Source organism: Convolutriloba macropyga, chromosome 7 (assembly GCF_964194025.1).
Source record: "Convolutriloba macropyga chromosome 7, txConMacr16.3, whole genome shotgun sequence".
Taxonomy (NCBI): domain Eukaryota; kingdom Metazoa; phylum Xenacoelomorpha; order Acoela; family Convolutidae; genus Convolutriloba; species Convolutriloba macropyga.
Window position 1 is genome coordinate 24,258,444 of NC_134474.1, and position 18,847 is coordinate 24,277,290.

The following is an 18,847-nucleotide window of genomic DNA, read 5'->3' on the forward strand; positions in this document are numbered from 1 at the left end:
ACAAACGACTGGTGTCAAATTCCAGACCGTCCCAGACCCAAGTAACCTCTGATCAGACCGTCCCATACCAAAGTTACCGCATATCAGACAAGATCCAGACCATTATCCAGAAATCCGTCCGGTCGAAGTCATCTTTGATCTGGCTTAAACAAGTTTTTAATATTTTGACTTCCTTTACAATACACGCTTTTCGTGATCAATTTTGGTGACAGTCGTTTTGGTGCTTATGGTTCAGATTGTCTGTTCTGTTTAGTCGGAGAAAAGAAGTTAAGTGATTTTCCTTTTTTCTATTTTGCCTTTTTCGAGAACTTTGCAGCTACTTTGAGGCTCACAATGCAAATGCATCTGTATTTTTCTTTTGCACTTTCATTTTTTTGCTTTTTTTAGCATTTTTTCGTTGCCTTAGATCTTCAGATTTGAGGGTGGTTTTTAAAGAGGCCTATTTCAATGATTTCTTTGTTTTAGTGCTCAGATCTGGTTATAAAGTCTGTCCAGAAAATATGAACAATTATCTCTCTTCACTGGTAAATGAAAAGATTGCAAGTTATTTAAATAAAATGAACTATTCTGAGAGTATAAGCTCAAATAGTCACACCCAGCCAATTTTTGTTAATGAGCGTTTTTGCAATTTTTTAGATAAGATTTTATGTGTTCTCTTTCTTCAAGTAATTCACCTGCTACTTTTCATTCTTTTGTAGTATGTGTTCAAAAAATGATCTGATCAGAGTAATATTAATTTTGGGATAATGAAAGGGAATTCTTCTTTGCATGATAGATAAATGTGTACAATATAGTTGATTGAAATTAAGCATAATTGAAGTTTGAGTTATTGCAATTTGCGGTCTACATCATTTTCTGCTACTCGTCTGGCTTGCTGCAGCTCCACTTGAGATTTGATTGTTCCCTTTGAAAATTTTGCAGCATGGAAGTATCTTTTTGTATGCCTCCCGCATGCCCCGATGGGTAACCCCGTAGATGATGAAGTTGATAGCAGAGTTCGAGTGAGCCAGAAGTTCCATCATGACGTACAGACCTCAGAAGAAAAGAAAAAATCCAGCCCTTACCCTATTTTTACTTTTCTGGGGTTTTTCAATGTCGTCTTCAATAAAGTCGGTTGTCTGCCTTGATACAAGACAGAACCTAACTTCGTTTTTCTCATTTTAGAGTTATTCCAATCTGTCAAAATTATTTTGCAAGTTTTCTTACAGCTAAATATAACATATAACTAATTTGCCAACAAATTGTAATCAATTGTTGTAGAACTTGAAAATCTGGTGCTGAAAATTTTCCTATACAAATTCCAACAAAACTATGAATGCTTGAATATTCGTTAAAACCAAGAACTAGAGAAGTGGTACATCACAAACCTATTATCCTAAGTAAAATAAAAGATTATGCCAGGCCCTTCAACTACTCTTAATATTCAAATTTGGAGGCAGTGGTTTGCACGAGATAGGACTAAGCAAGTTTGATTAAGAGTTGTCTAGACGCAATCATGATCTAGCTCTAAAGGAAAAGCAAGTGATTTTGAAATAAGTATAACTTTGACAGGGAAGTATACCAAATTGCCAATACAACTAAATTGGAAAGAGCCAGAAGTTCCATCATAACGTACAGACCCCAGAAAAAAGGAAGCAATTCAGCCCTTATTCTGTTTTAACTTTTCTGGGATTTGAAATGTCATGTTCTATAAAGTGGGTTGTCTCGATTTGAATTAAATTTGAATTTTGATCGTGATAATTTGTTCGGTTGTGATAGTTTCATAACAAGTCCCACAGGCCGCCAAGGCATGGCCATGGCTCGCGAGGCATGGCCAAGCGCGCTAAATGCGTAGCTCGTTAAAAATTGGTTTTTTTCCTATCTAAAATATAGTGGGTTTTTTCCCGGAACCAGAAAAGTTGTAGTCATATGAATTTCATTGAAAGAAAGTTTTTAAAAAATGAAATTTTTTAAAGTAATCCGAAAAAGCAGAACAACAAAACGCAATACATGTGCTTTGAAACGTTTAAGTAGAAAAGATCTGAAAGTTTCATTTTTTTAAAGTGCCCGGCTATTTATGGTAAAATTGTAGTTAGTCATAGAGCGTCATACACATTTTTCCAGATGGAACTGAGAGGCCAAAGTTTACAATTCTTTCGGAAGTCACTAACTTTACCCTCAAGTCACATCTCAGCTTTTACCCTCAGTTTTAGTTAAAAGTATAGCAAACGTTAGATATGGCGAGTTAAATGGGTCGGCGCTGCTGCACTATCTATATCTGTGTTCAATTACTTATTAACTTACGTTACTCTATTTTATTTGAAAGTATAATCAATGAAAAATTGCGTTTTATACAGTTTATACAGAGCCTTTAAAAAGGATCTACAAGTGAACGGGGGTTATTTGGTTTCATGTCTCAATTTCCCAAATCTACAAGACGCTCATTCGGCTAAGTCTCCATCCTCTTTTAATCAGAAGTTTTTTCCATCGAAAAATCAACTGTTGCTGCTCACATTTCATTTCTGCGCAGTTGGTGCGCAGAGGTATTTTTCAGAGTATGCATAGTGACTCGCAGGCCTGTGCAAATCCTTTAAATTTTCTTGAGATGCAACTCTAAAGTTCCCGGAGCCTATTGCCATAGCAAATCCGTGCTGAAAAATTGTATTCCAATTGAATATCGTTTGCCCAGTACTGTATGAGTGTATTCTAAGAGCATATTGTTACCCATGATGTGCTGTATAAGTTTTATAGATACTTTTTTCTGAAAATAGACTGAGCAATTTTGGTTTTGATTCCTATGATGTTCATAGGAAACTCGTTACAAAATATGAAATATTTAAAAACAAAAACTGAAATCTTTGCCGATGCACTTTTTGAGCCTGAAGATGACTTGCCATCTAAAAACGTTGCGAGAAACGTATTAAGATTAGAAAAGAGCTCGCCACAACCGCCGAAAAAAAGCCGAATGCCTGAAACCCAATAAATTGCAGGTTTTTGTGGGTTTTTGTTTCAGATTATAATGGAATTATGTACGAATGTCTTCGTTTTCGCTCGAAGAAACCAAACCTTACAGTTTCAGTACGGATTTACTATAGCACTAGGGTCCCAGCAAATTCGGATTGAATAGATAAATGTATACGTCGGTAGGGAGGGAGGGGGGGGGGGGGGGTGAGGGGTTTTTCCAACCTCGTTAAATTAATTTTTAAATATCAGTTCATTCCTTTAATAGCGTTTATTCAAGTTTGAGTTACACAAAATTCCTCGTTTTCTGAAATTTTTGGGTTCTAAAAATGTAGTTCTTGAAATAATATGTGTTAAACGATTTATTTCTGCAAATTGCTCGTTTTTGAAATCAATAATAGCATTTCTATGAATTCACAGACACCCGTTGAGCAGACTTATAGTAATATGTCGTCAGCTTCAATGACTGATCAATGCAGCCTTCCGTCTAGCAAGCCCAAGTCAAGATGTGCGATTTTGGTCAGACCAACTAAGGCAAAAATTGGCCACCATCAGACTCATCCAAACAATAAATTACCATGAACATACCTCGGCATATTATTTACGTGCTCATTTTACCTCATTTAAACGCTGTTATTTTCACACAATAAGTTTGATCATGTAAAATTTAAAAACTCAATTTCATTGTAATCATTAAAAATAAACATTTTGTTCAATTTACTCATCTGATAGATTTTGATAAATTGGCCAGACTTAGCTCATCTTTAAAATGTTTGGGATATGCACATTAAATAATTCTTAAACATTTAAACCGCTTCCAACTAAGCCGTTCTGGAAATATTTGAGGCTTGAACCTGATCCGGAAATCTTTTCGGGTAAAGTTTGATCATGACTGGAATTGAACGAGCTCCTCGGCGCCAATAAGTCCTCGACGCATCAAATTGTATACTTTTATACTTTGTATCAAAGTATATTTTTCGATTTAATAGAAGGTTGATCTTACCTTCAGGAATCATTGAGAAGTACTTAGCGTCTATACCGACCATGAAGATGGCGGCACCCAGAGGAGCCCAAGTGATGACAAAAGTGACAAAAATGGTCACTAGAGAAATCATCAGTTGTCTCTGTTCACGCTTCCGTTTCTCACTCTTTGCCAGCTTGCCTGAAAAGAAATTTGATACTTTTCCGGTTTAGAACCAACCATAGTTCTAAAAAAAAGTTTTTCTCCGGAATTGGAGTCTAAAAAGTTTTTGAAAGTAACAAAGGTGAAAAAGTCTTCATTTTGGCGATTGTTTACAAAAACTGTAAATTGTGCTGTAAAATCCGCTACCAATTTATGCCGCACCTATCAAATAGCTGCTGGTAAATATTAAATTCAGAGAATTAATTGTTACCTAGAACTGGAACTCAAACTTAAGTTATGATTGATCCAAACCACTTGTGGGGGGAGGAACTATATACTCAAATGTGTTTTTCTTATGTTCAGACAATTTTGGCCGATCGATATATTCATCGACGAGAGTTGAGACTGATACCAATAGAAAGCCCATCCAGCGAAGAATATTGAATTAAAACGGTTTTTCTGATTTTCGGTTTTCATAGGGAGTTATCGAGGTTTAAAGTTTTGGGAAATGTAGAGTGAATTCCGTTATTTTTATTTATTCACATTTTCTGTAACTTTTTACCAAATTTTTGTCAATATTGCTAACATTTGTCAATTTTCTTAAAAGCAATGTTATTCTTTTTACGTTTAAAAACAGAAAATACTCGAAAATCTCTTCAATTCGAATTTTTTTTTCAAATTTCATACATTTTCAAATCAATAAAGGATCCAAGTACGCTTTCGTATCCTACTTGATTCAATCTTGCAGGAATTAGAGACCTAACATCTGCCGACATAGTCTTTGAGAAATCCAAAAAACATAGTTGTACATTCGCTTTCTATTGGTGTTTTCTGGAATTAAATTTTTGCCGGGTTTTTTTTGCAAAACAAACCTAATACTTAAACAAAATGCACCACTTATTTGTGGTTTGATGAAATTTTTCATTTGCTAATTGATTTGATATGCAAACACGTGGAATACTTAATTGTCGTTGTTGGACGAGAAGTATAATAAGGGCAAATTTTGGACTCATGATAGATTGTTACAATCAATAATTATTTTGTTTATATTACGGCGCGCACTTTTTGAGAATGTTTTCGCTATTTTGTTTATCTTTATGCTGATTACCGACGAAAATAATTTCAAATCACGGCCCAATCAAAGACAGATCTTATTTACACCAAAACAAAGCCATATGAAATTAAAGTTGATCTCCGGAATCATAGTCTAAAAAGTTTTTGAATTTATAGTAACAAAGGTGAACAAATCTTTCATTTTGGCAATTGTTAACGAAAACTGTGAATTGTGCTGTAAAATCCGCTGCCAATTTATACCGCACCAATCAAATAGCTGCTGGTAAATAATGATTTCATAAAATTAATTGTTAAATAGAACTGGAACTCAAACTTATGTTAAAATTGATTTGAACCACCTGTGGGGGGAGGAACTATGTACTCAAATTGGTCTTTTTGTTCAGACAATTTTGGCCGATTAATATATTCATCGTAGAGAGTGGAGACTGGTATCATTAGAAAGCCCGACCAGCGTAGAATATCGAATTAGAACGGTTTTTCCGATTTTCGTTTTTCATAGGGAGTTATCGATGTTTGAAGTTTTTTGTAAAAGTAGAGTGAATTCCGTTATTTTAATTCACATTTTCTGTATTTTTTACCAAATTTTAGTCAATTTCGCTAAAATTTGTCAATATTTTTAAAAGCAAAATTATTGATTTTACGTTTAAAAACAAACAATTCTCGATAATTTACTTCATCCAAGTTTTTTGGTTTTAATAAAGGCTCCAAGTACGCTTTCGTATCCTGCTTGGTTCAATTTTGCAGGAATGAAAGACCTAACATCCGCTGACACAGTTGTTGAGAACTCAAAAAACATAACTGTACCTTCGCTTCCTTTTTTCAGTTTTCTGGAATTAAATTTTTGCCGGTTCTTTTGCAAAACAAACCTAATAATTAAACCAAAATGCACCAATTATTTGTGGTTTGATGAAATTTTTGATTTGCTAATTGATCTGATATGCAAACACGTGGAATACTTAGTTGTCTTTCTTGGTCGTGCAGGGATAAGTTTGGACTCATGATGGATTGTTACAATCAATAATTATTTAGATTATATTAGGGCGCGGTCTTTTTGAGAATGTTTACGCTATTTTGTTTATCTTTATGTTGATTACTGACAATAATGATTTCAAATCACGGCCCATTCAAAGAGAGATCTTATTTACAACAAAATAAAGCCATATGAAAATAAAGTTGGTCTTCATGGAAAAGCTCATAGTTTCAATGGCTTTGACAATGTATGCTCGTAAAGTTTAGTTAACTCCTTTTTGTTTTGCATTCATTTATCAATTTTTTCGCTGCCTGTTTGGTTAATTAAAAATTCAACTAGGTTTTTAGAGAGCTGCAGGTGACCCTAAACAATGCCTACAGTTGTTCCTCTTATGACTTTGAAAATATTTGTTATAAGAAATTGTAAGTAAAATTTGAATTTTTCAATTTTTTCAATCTTCTTCTGTTCAGATGCAGCTTTGTATCAATATTTACGGGGCAAAAATTATTCCAAGTGAAGGAGAAAAAAATCTTCATTAGGGTTTTATACTTAAATAGTGTTTTTTGGATTTTTTACAATGAAATTTCATAAATTTTTTGAGAACTTTTGCACATTTTTCTTGTTCTTTTTTTAACTTATCATATTGAAAAACTCCAATCGGCATTGAAGGAATTAACAAGAAACCTGTTAAAACATTTCAGTGAATAACCTGTATTTTAAACGGCCGCGAATCCCTACTCTCTCAAATTTTTTGGTTATTTTTTTTGTTTCGCCTCTAATTGTCGTTCGGCATGTTCAAGAAAACTTTTAACTGGATCTATCTCCTGATTTCTCTTCAGAGAAAATGTTTTTAAAATTTTTCAATTATTTTTTTATAGAGAACAAAGAATGGGAATAACAAAAACATTTAGTAACGAATTAAGAACGAAAGCCTTTAAAACAGTTCGCTATAAACTAAAATCAGAAAAGATTCAGTTAAACATCCGTGGAAGCAACCACTTCCGTTGATTGTCATGAATATGGCAAATGATTACAAAAATAACGACACTTAGAGGCAAATAATTGAAAAAAAATTGCGAGAGCACGGATGTGCAGCAGTGAAAACTATAGGCTGTTCACTGAAGCCTTGTTCTTTTTGCCGTCAACAAGCAACTAGTTCTTATTATTGACAGAATTCATCAACTTTGCTGGTGCTCTAAACATTTTTGCTGTTGGTTTTATTTTGACAAATGTCTATAGAGCTTAGAAACGTGTTTTCATAAGACTTTCCTGAATTTTCGATACCAGTCAATATTTCTGTTCATTATTTTATCCTTTTTTGTCATATCAAAGTTTTTAATGGTTTTTACTCTAATTTAGATATAATTTCTTCAACACCGTGGCTTCGATAAGTTGTTTGTGAAACTTTGAGTTCTGACCGTGCTTGCTGTCATTTGTCACCCTAAGATTTATTTTCAAAAAAAAATGAACAACTGGCTTCCTAATCAGATGCAAATTGATTTGTTTTTGTTATAAGTTGAAGGCTTCCGCTTTGTTTATCAGTGGATATTTGAGCTATGTCAGTTTTATCCTTTTACTTTCAAAATTGTTGCTTGGTCTCTGCAACGAACAGTTGCATCCTCTCGCCAATAAAAAGATACAATCTTTATAATAATTTTATTTACATTTAATTGTTTCTTTTTTGGTACAACGCATTTTCTTAAAAGTGTGATCTTTGGACATTTGCCCATCCTCGGTTTTTTGTTTCCGTTCCACAATATTTAACTAATGGGTCGCCCATTTGGGGTTGAAAAAGGGGCAAAGTTAACGATGTTTAAAATTCTTCGTGAATAGCCGTCAGGTTCAATGGTTGCTACACCGCTTTCTTTTTAATTTCTATTGGTTTTTTTCGTATCTCGTTATTTTTGCAGTCGTCCGACATATTGCGGATAACGACACGTCTCAATTGCTTCCTATGAGAGAGTGCCATGGGCTGGATTAGAGAGTCTCATCGGCTCTCTAATCCAGCATAATTGTTTGTTGAAGGATATGTGAATTTTTGAACGTTTTCTTTCCCTTCCTCATTTGGTATACAATTATATCAAAACGTGGATGGGCGGGGTCGGAACATCATGTGCGAACGCACATTACCGAGCCTCTTTGTAATAATAATCAATTATGCGGGGTGGGGGATAGGAATTGAACAGGCAGTTATGCGGGCTACAATGTAACTTGTTATATTATATTGAGCATCATATGTTTAAAAGTCCGATGAACAGAGCAAATTCTCAAATTATAAATTTGCTGAATGATCGACGGACCTTAATAATTAACTATGCCAGATGGGCAAATTTCATTTTAAGAAAACTGATGATGATCGAAATTAACAAATGCTTTCCATTAAACATGTTAACTGAATCTCAAGAAAGCTTTGGCACATGCAATGCATGAAACCCCTTAATGAACCATAAAAGCTCTGTTCATCAACGTACTTTCGGAGGCTTTGCTCCATAGCTTCCAGTAGCAGATGGGAGTGACAATGAGAGGTAGTCCCAGTGCCACCCCAGTGTACAAGATAGTATTGAAGAACCACAGATCACCCAGAACAAAACTACAGTGCAGCTGAAAAACGAAAGACGTTACACGAGTCGAAGAATGGTCCGAAAAATCATCGGAAATGAGTACAATTTAAGTGTCGTAACGCTGAGCAAATTTCAATCCAACTTTTTTTCTTAACCAGGTTGAGGTGCCATCCGGAAGTGATCTCTGATCATCCGAAGTCCAACGCACACGGTGTGTTCCCAGACCATAATTACAGGGTCTGGTTTTTGGTTCCGGATGGGAATGGTCTGATCATAGGTCACTTGCGGATGGGAATGGTATGATCAGAGGTCGCTTCCGGATGGGAATGGTATGATCAGATGTCAATTCCGGATGGGAATGGTATGATCAGATGTCAATTCCGGATGGGAATGGTATGATCATAGGTCCCTTTCGAGCGCACAGTTCAGTTCAGTGCGACTGCTGATTGTTTACAATCTTCTCGCCAGGCCCCTCGTGATCCAGTTGTGGAAGTCGGGGGAGCCCAGATCGTCTCGGTACGTCTTTAAGATTCGCCGGGTTGGAGCACTTTGGTTTTGGTTGCAGTGTAGTGATATAATGAAGGGTATCTCGGGTTGGGGTGTTGCGTCGTAAGATATGGCTCAGGTGACTGACTCGACGCTTGGCCACAAACTCTGAAAGCTTCTCTTGGTTAGTCAATTCATACAGATGATCATTTTTGATAATCTTCGGGTAGTATACATTAAGACATTATCTGAGGTCACTTCAGTCTTGAGATAGTCTGATCAGTCGTCTGGGCCATGGTTGCACAATCTTCTGGCAATGGTCTGATTTGGGTCTGATCAGAGGTCACTTCCGGATGGGAATTTTATGACCAGAGACATTTTTGAGCGCACATTTAGCGCACACGGTGTTTTGAGCGCACATTAGTCTGATCAGAGGTTACTTGCGTCTGGGATGGTCTGATCAGAGGTTACTTTCGTCTGGCACGGTCTGATCAGAGGTCACTTCCGGATGGCACCTCAACTTGGGTAGCGAAATGAGAAAAAGCAGAAGAATTGAGAGGAAAGCGAACGTAAGAAATGACGAGAAACTGTTAAGTTTTTTTTTAAGAAAAAATAAGGATAATCCGATCGAATCTCAGTTCAAGGCCTTTCGAGCTCTCCTATGACATAAAATCGCCATTCGTTTAAGGGTGGTTCAAATTAGGTAAGATGCTGATGTTTATATTATACTTTTGCAAGGTCTGAATATGCAGAAAGCACATTTGATGTAATGCGTCAAATCATTTCACATGCTCATAGCTTTGATAGCTCCGAGAAAAGCCATCATCTTTGCGAGATTACCAGATATGTGAACCCCGAATCTAACTATGTTGACGTCACTAAACTTGGGGCGATGTTTAATTTCTTCAGAATTTAAATTTTTGAAGAACCAACTTTTTCAACATAGATGAGAAAAATAGCAAGAAATGCAAGATGCATTTAAATAAATTGAAATATTTCTCAAAAATTAATTCCTCTGGTGTTTAATTGTCATATCGTTGAGGGGGGGATAAAAGCTTGATAAAGCATTCTTCTATCACAATGAATCTATATATGACTTTCATTTGTATGGATATTAAGCAAAAATTAGGCTTTTGTTTTAATTGTCTAGGAAATATTACTGAATACGATATGCGAGAAATTCAAATTTTCCGAGATAAAAAAGCAAAAAAAATGTCAAGTTTTAGAATAGATTTCCGACATCTTTTAGAATAGATTTCTTTTTTTGCTATACAAATATATAATTCTCTCCCCGATGTTCTTAATGCCCTCAATTTCCAAATTATGTGTTGTTCAAAAGCACGTAGCTATGTTTAAGAAAGGCACATGCGTCTGGGGAAAGAAAAAATCTATTTATCGATGTAAAAATGGAGAGCTTTGGAATGCAAATAATAGGTTTCTGAAAAAGACACTAAATCAACTTTAATCGATCGTACGTTCTCATTTTTTTACATCAAGCTCTCAAGTTTTCATTATTGTAGTCTACGGTTGTCTTGTTGTGCTGCATGCGGATACTGTTTCTCTTTTCATGCCTGTGATTTTTTCGATATTTCATATTTAGGCTAGTTTTTCCCAAGAGTTTTAAATACTTTTTGCTTTAATTTTTGATGCTTTACCTATCGTTTAATCTTTCTAGCTAATTTTTATTTTCACCGTAGTTTAAGAAAAATTTGACCGGACAATTGTTTTTGTTGAACTGTAATCTGGCTTTTAAAGCTTAAAAGCGACATTTTTAGGTTTTTGTTTCTCATTTTTGCCAGAATTCCATTTGTTTGAAGTCAGTCAGTGGCTAAACTAATTTTTCTCTATTTTCATTCTTTGTACCCCTTTTTCCTTGTTTTTCTGTTATTGGACTATATAGCTTAAGTAACTGAGTATAGTGGAATACTAAGTCAAGTCTTTTTGAGGTACACTTAATGAGTTTTCGGGCTCGTTTTAAACGCAATTTTCTAAGCCATTCAAAAATCAACAGCTTTTGTGTGTCACCACAGCAATTGTCTTTCTTATTTTTTTACCGCGACAATTTTTTTAAATGCCAGAAAAAGTAGTAAAAGACTACGGGAAAAAGGAAGTATTGAAATCATGCCTATTTTAACAAAGATGCTCGTCCGTAAACATCAAATTTAATAGATAACTGCAATTCCTTTAAATATTTGTTGTTTGTCTTGATGTATTTAGGCAACCGCTCAGATGTCTTCCCGGGTTGACCCCATAATTCAAAAAGTTATAAAATTACAACTTCATATTATGGCGTCAATGAAAAGTGTAGTCATAGAACTTTCATATAGCACACAAAATTTCGTCCGCCATAACACAAAATTTAAGTATTTGCTTAAAAAATGAAGTTGATGTGTTTTACTTTCAACCATATTGTTGCCATAAATGCAAAGGTGTAAAGTTTTTTTTTACCTGAGGAGCAAAGAAAGCATGTCCTCCAATAGGAATAAAGGGATAGTTGACAATGTCCAGAAGCAGCACACAGATCCAGATGAGGACGATGGTGAAAATGGTGCCTTTCACATCAAACACACGTCTGTACAGTTCTGTCTTGCATATGAACATGTACCTGTAGTGAAACACCCGTGAAAAAAAAACAGGTTGGAACAGCGTTTTGTCGTTAATTTGTTTGTAAAGTTAAAGAAGTCAATGTTATATCATCAACGTTATAGTTCTCGGAAGTTAAAATATTGATCCAATAAACAAACATTCATTCCACCGCAAAGGTAAGCCTGAAATGAAGTTGGCTGATTTTGCCCTCGTGGAATTGGGTTACGTTAAATTGCGCAACTGAGGTTTTGCAGCATGAGTTCCGAAAAAAATGAATTTCCCTAATTTTGCGGACTAGTGTTATACTCAAAAACAGAATTCGGTTATCAAATCCGGTTCCACAATTTGGCAACCAATTCCACATTATTAAAAATCCACAGTTTAGTAGCTCACTATACACTTAATTCTAATCGGACTAAATAGTCGCTAACACTGGTTATTAAATTTGAGTTTAAAAGTAGAGCACTGTTGTACTCATTTCAAAACTCTAAGATGAGGGGTTTTTCGGCAAACACTTTTATCTTAAATTTAGTTTAGTAAAATGATAAAAAGGAATTGCTTTACGTTCAAAAACGGAATTCAGGCTACGATCGTCGTAGCGTAGATTCAGCGATACCTAAATGGTGTGGAATTTGGTGACTAATTTCCTTTCAAAATAGCCTAGCTTTTGAATGTAACTAAATTACACAATGTTCATGATTATCCCAAGCATTAACATAACAAAAACGGAATTAATTTACAGTCTCCGTGCCAATTCAGGTCTGCCTATGCTATGTAGTGATGACGCCAGGTTGAGGCTCTAGAAAATGACTTCTTGATCAGACCGACCCACAGGCAACAACTCTAAGTATATTACACAGTGCTTGGAGAGTTTGCGGTGAAAGTCACGGCGAAATTTTTCCAAAATTGCCGCTAAAGTAGACAATCCTGCGTTGATATGCAATCGAAGCGCGCTCAAACAAATTCTGTTCAGACTATCTATCGAAAACCGTCCAAAAATGGAATAAACTAACATGTCGCATAAGATCAATGAGTTCGAAAGTCAGTCATGAACATAGATTACTAGAATATTTGAGAAAGCAGCATTAAAGTTTTAGATTGAACAAAAATTGGGCTCAGTTATTTCCTTTTTTATGTAAAAGATGAACATCAAAACGTGAATTACACTTATCTTTTCAAATGATGCTAAGTGATTTGAAAAATATGGATTATTATGTAAATATTTAGCATGTTTAGCCTTTGGTTACATTCGTGAAGTTTTACATGTTTGAATTTTAAAAAAAACAAGGAGGCTCGGTAATGTGCGATTGCACATGATGTTCCGACCCCACCCATCTACGTTTTGATTAATTAGTCTACCAAATGAGCAAGAGAAAGAAATGGTTCAAAAACTCTCATATCTTTCCGCAAACAATTAAGTAAAAAATAAAGCTGGATCAGAGAGCCGATGAGACTTGCCAGCATTGAGAATACTGGATGAAACACAACCAAAAACAAATACTAGCAAACATTAATTTTGACAAAAACTCGATGAATATATTATAAAAAAAAGAAAATAACAAAATGAAGAAGGAATCCGATAAAACCCGATCTAAACAAACCAACCTGTGCTTCATTAAACGTTCATTGAATAGGATATAATACCTCTCAATAATGCGACTTGATGAAAGGCCGACAATAAAGAGTAAAAAGGACAAAGTTCAAAAGAACTTTTATCATTTTTTGAAAACAACCAATTTCAAATTTTTTGAAACCACTTCGTATCAACTCGGCTCATTAGGGAGGCAATGTTGCGAAGCATTTAAGACTTGTCGTTATCCGCAATATGTTGGACGAATGCAAAACAAACAGCGCCAATTGGGCCAACCCATTAATGTCATAATCTGGAAAGGAAATGCAAAATTCAATTCAGAATGAGCGAATATCCAAAAATCAAATTTTTTAAATATAAAATGCGTAGTACCACAGCCAAGAAAACATTGGTTTAAAATAAAACTATAATAAAGATAGAAACATTGTTTACTGGAAAGAGGATACGACCTATCGTTAGAGAGACCAAGCTACAAAACTCAAAGAAATAATATAAAAGTGACAAAGCTCAAAAACCAACTGATTTTTTTAAAAAGAAATATTTTTAAAAGTTCCAACAAACCATAAACTTTGAACTTTAAACAAAAACAGATCGATTTGCAACTTCTCTGGAAATCAGATGCGTTGTTAGTGTAGCAGCCAAATCGTAGGACGACAAAAAAGGAGGAAAACAATTTCACAAACAATTTATCGAAGCCAAAGTGTTAAAGACATTGTATCTATATACTTTTAAAAACCATTAAAAACTTTAAACTGATGAAAGCGAATAAATGATTTGCTTTAGTCCCTTTTGATTTTAAATGGGCTTTCTAGGTAAAGCGTCTTTGTGGAAAACACAAAAAGAACCACAAATAATGACCAGTATCGAAAACACAAAATCCTTATGAAAACACATTTCTAAGCTCTATAGACATCTGTCAAAACATAACCCACTGCATATATAATTTTTAGAGCAACAGAAAACTGGTTAGTTTTGTCAATAACAAGACTTAGTTACTTTTTGAAGACAAAAAAAAACGAAAAATGGGAATAACAAAATTCTTTTCTTTAGAGAAAATAATTGAAGTCTCCGAAACCGTTATCTATAAACCGAAATCAGGAAATGGATTCAGTTAAAAGATCGTGTAAGCATTCAAAGCCCTTAATTGTCATAAATATTCTGAATGGCAACAAAAAGAACGACCTTTAGAGGCAGAAACAAAAAAATCTAATGAATTTTATGAGAGCACGGATGCGTAGCCGTTAAAACTAGAGAATATTCACTGAAGTATTTACAGGTTCTTTTGCGCTTTTCTTCAAGGCCAGTTGGAACTATTTTTAGTGTGGTAAATTGAAAAGAGAACCAACAACAACCCCAGACACAGGAAAATACGCAAATATTGGGAAATACAAAATTATTTAAAAGAAACTAATTGAAAGTCATCAAAACTTTTACATCTAATCCAAAAACAGTGAATATATTAATTGCAACGTCTATAGAAGCCATTAGGCGTTTGATTGACAGAGATATGCCGTAGAAAACGAAAAGAATCACAATTACAGGCAAAAACACAAATCCATTTATTTTTGAGAGAACGGCTTCGCAGTCGTTAAAACTATCAGCTATTCACGGAAATCATTAAAAGTGTTTATTTTGCGCATTTTTCCAATGCAATTGGAGCTATAATTAATATGATTAGTTGAAAAGGCAATAAATAACAACCTCAAATGCAGGAAAACATGCAAAGAGTCATAAAATTTTCATGAAATTTCGTAGTAACAAACCAAAAATACATTACTTGAGAAAAAACAAGGTAATGAGTATTTTTTCTACAACTTGGAATAAATTTTGGCCTGTTTTGATTGAGACTAAGCTACATGTGGACAGAAATAAGATTAAAAATCGACAAATTTCAAAAGTTCACTAAAATTCTCTTAAAACAAATATATTAAAAGCCGTAAGAGGCATGGGATAATACATGAAGGCATTGTACAGGCTGACCTGCAGCTCTTTAGAAACCTATTGTAATCTTTAATTAGTAAAACTGAGTCGTGGGTCTGCAAAAAGTAATGCAAATTAATCCAAAACAGAAGGTATTCATTTAAAATTTATTAAAAAACATTTTCAAGGCCATAAATACTATGAGCTTTTCTCTGGAGACAAACTATATTTTCATATGGCCTTATTTTGTTGTAAACAGGATGATAGTCATTGATTGTGCCGTGATTTGAAATAATTCATGTCAGTAGTTGACAAAAAATCAAACTGCGAAAAATAATTTGAAAAAGAACGCGCCCTATTATAATCCGAATAATTATTGACTTTAAGAATCTATGATGAGTTGACCCCTAGCCCTGATTTTTCTCAGCATTCAAAACAATTTACCAGTCCAAAAAATTGCAAAACAGATCATTTATTAAATGAAATATTTCAATAAACCACAAACAAGTAAACCACACTTCGTATAAATTTTCGGTTTAATTTTAAAAAACCGGGAAAATTTTAATTCCAGAACACTCCTACAGGAAACAGATGGAGAGCTGTTTTCCTAGGAATTTTCAAAGATGGTGGCAGCAAAGGTTAGGTCTCTACTTCCTGCAAATTTAAACGAAGTAGGAAACAAAATCTTATTTGGAGCCTTTTTTGAGTTAAAAAAATTCTCAAATTCAAAAAATTTAGCAAAAATTTTAACCAAAGAGCTCGATTAAAACCAATTGTTTGTAAATTGGCGAGCCTTCTCTATCTTCAACCGTGAAACAAATAACATTGTTTGTAAAAATTTTAACGAGTTTTAGCAAAATTAAGGAGAATTTGGTGAAAAATTACGGAGACTGTCAATAAAGACAACGGAATTCACTGTACTTTTCTCAAAAGTTTAAACTTCGATAACTCCCCGTAAAATACGATAAATCAGAAAAATCTTTTTAATTCCATTTTCTACGCTGGACGAGCTTTCTAATGAGACCAGTCTCAACTCTCTACGATGAATATATCGATCGGCCAAAATTGACTGAACAAAAACCCATTTGAGTATATAGTTCCTCCCTCCCCCCCCCCCACATGTGGGTCGGAACAAAGAAAACATCGTTACCTTTCAAAAAATAGCTATTCTCCTAAAGTTGCAAGATCTAACCGAACGTTTCAAAGCTCCTGTTTTTGATACTATTGATACTATTGCAGTTCAGTTCAACTTTGATCGGAATTTCGTACAATCGTTAACTGCAAACGCCGTTCATATTTTGCGTTAAAACCTGTTCCAATAAGACGCAAATTCGCTCTTTGAGAACAGACTATGCTGCATTTTTTCCCGGAATTTATGAGAGCTAAATTTAAAAAAATTGACGGTGCAAAAATTGGGTTAAGAAGTCAGTACGGTTTGGTACCTCAACCTACGTGATTGCAATTTTCTGATACCTGTTAATGGCGACGAACATCATTGTCCACAAACTTCCGAAACAGCTGATCATACACACAATGGCGGATATCTCACACAAGACTTCGTTGTTAGCCAACAAGCTGCCTCCAAAGATGGCGCCGTACAGCACAAAACTGTTCATCGCCATCACTCCAAGGTCAAAAACTGCCAAGTTGGCCACGAACACGTGGTGCAACTGGCGCAAGTGTTTCATGAACGCAATTGATCCGATCACCGAAAAAAGTTTAGGGACAAGAACGTGTAAATTTGAAGAATTATTGATAATAAATTAAACATAAATTAATTTTGTCAGCCTTTTGCGAAAGCAGATTCCCAGACCCAGAAAAAAAAACTTGATCCAAACTTTGATTTGAGTCATGGAACTTGAACAGTTATACGTTAATCTTTGTATTTCAGGAGATTCCTACAGCATGACTGAACATAAGTAAGCTCCAATCCATTATTACTAATAATTAGGATAAATTATTTGTTGGTGCAAACAATTTATGAAGCGCACATTGCTCACACACCTTATTGTTAAGACATTTTCTATTGAGGGTAATTGACTCTAGGTTAACCTGTTTTTTTCTGTCATTTTTGGACCCCGAAATATTCATCGAAAAAAAGAATGAGATGTAGATTGAAATGTTTGAGCAAAGCGATTTCGTTTAGTTGTTTTAATGTATCTCTCGCGTTAGCGCCCCCCCCCCGCCCGCCGTTCAGTTTGGCAACCCCCCCCCCCGCCCGCCGTTCAGTTTGGCACCCCCCCCCCCAATTTATTAATGTTTAAACATATTGTTAAAGCTAAGTAAGTATATAGATGAAAATATATAGATGAACATATATGAACAATATGCTGTAAGCACAGATATGGTTTGAAAGTATTCTGTATTTCAATCAAAATTTGTTGCATATAACGTAAGCGCCAATAAAAAATTAGATAATTTTTGGTGTTATTGGCTTCATAAGGTCTTGATTTTTATTTCTTCTAAGGAAGCTATTCTAAATTTGCCTTCAATCTACCGAGACACTCTTGTTTAACTGAATTTTTTCATAGTTTTGACAATGCGCAAAAACTTAGATTATGGGGGGTAAAAATTAACCGCTATATAGGGCTGGGGGCGCTAGCAGAAAAGATCCGTTTTAATCTCACTTAAAATGTACTAGAAAACTTATCCATAATATAATTTACATTACTGATTACTTTTATCGGTAGTTCACAATCAAAAGTGCTGACATGACTTCAAGCCCTGACAAAGTACGTTATCAATTTATTCGGTGATTTGATATTGGTTTTTACATAGCAGATACGAGGATTTCAAATTTTAAAAAAAATACTTAAATTTAAGGAAAAGTGGAAAAAGGGACAAATATAATCAAAAACAATCGCCCTGTGTTCGAAACTAATAAATTGTACACAATTTCACATCTGAATTTATTATTTGCTTGCTAACATGTAACTGACTCTCGAGAAACCAAAAAAAAATACGATGTGTTTTTTCACAATTTATATTTTTATCAGCAAAAAAAATTCGGGTCTTTACCATTATAGTCCCCCTTTATGGTATATTTATTACAAAAAGGCAAAATTTTTCTGAAAAGCTGAAAACTATTGCAAATTTCATTGAGCAGGTTTTGACCGCTTCTGAAGAAAAATAGCGCGAATTCAACTTGCTCCAGATTTTGTTTTTTGTAGAAATTTTTATTTAAATTAGAAAACATTAATGATCAGCTCTATTTATTTAGAACAAAAAAACTTTGTTTCAAAGCAAATTGAGTGATCATGAAGAAAAAATTTCATGTCAATTGAGAACCATTGTTTCCTTAATAACTCAAGAAGCTTGCACAAATATCGTACAAATATGCTTATGGCACAAATATGCTTATTTTCGTAGATATTATTCTCAAAAAAGATGTCACAAAAAATAAAGAACAAGAAGGTGCTATATCTGTGATCGATGCTGCATTTTGGGACATTACTCATGTCAATGGAAAATCAAATGAATGTCGAAACAAAAAATTTTGTTGAAGAAAAAAATAATTTAAATCACGACGAGATTATCTGACCATTTTTGTACAAAATATAGATCAAAACAAGTTTGTAAAATGGGAAAGATAACGG

At 34.5% G+C, this 18,847-nt stretch overlaps 2 protein-coding genes across 2 annotated transcripts in view; one reads left to right on the forward strand and one right to left on the reverse strand.

Moving 5' to 3' along the window:
• Positions 1 to 18,847, forward strand: part of LOC142342711 (F-box and WD repeat domain-containing 11-B-like) — a 192,004-nt gene that overhangs the window by 22,026 nt on the left and 151,131 nt on the right. The gene's annotated exons all lie outside the window — the stretch shown is intronic.
• Positions 719 to 16,886, reverse strand: LOC142342165 (melatonin receptor type 1B-B-like). Its single transcript, XM_075393373.1, has 5 exons — positions 16,725 to 16,886; positions 11,603 to 11,759; positions 8,579 to 8,708; positions 3,944 to 4,102; positions 719 to 1,033 (listed from the first exon to the last, which is right to left on the reverse strand). Exons 1-5 carry the CDS (start codon positions 16,871 to 16,873, stop codon positions 849 to 851), a joined length of 780 nt encoding a protein of 259 aa, XP_075249488.1. The 5' UTR covers positions 16,874 to 16,886; the 3' UTR covers positions 719 to 848.

Excerpts from the sequence above, each read along its gene's own strand:
- LOC142342165 (XM_075393373.1), bottom strand. The coding sequence starts at position 16,873 with ATGGCGATGAACAGTTTTGTGCTGTACGGCGCCATCTTTGGAGGCAGC. Across the intron at positions 8,709-11,602 it reads ATGCTTTCTTTGCTCCTCAG|CTGCACTGTAGTTTTGTTCT; the intron begins GTAAAAAAAAAC and ends TTCGTTTTTCAG. Across the intron at positions 1,034-3,943 it reads CTTCTCAATGATTCCTGAAG|GTCTGTACGTCATGATGGAA; the intron begins GTAAGATCAACC and ends TTTTCTTCTGAG.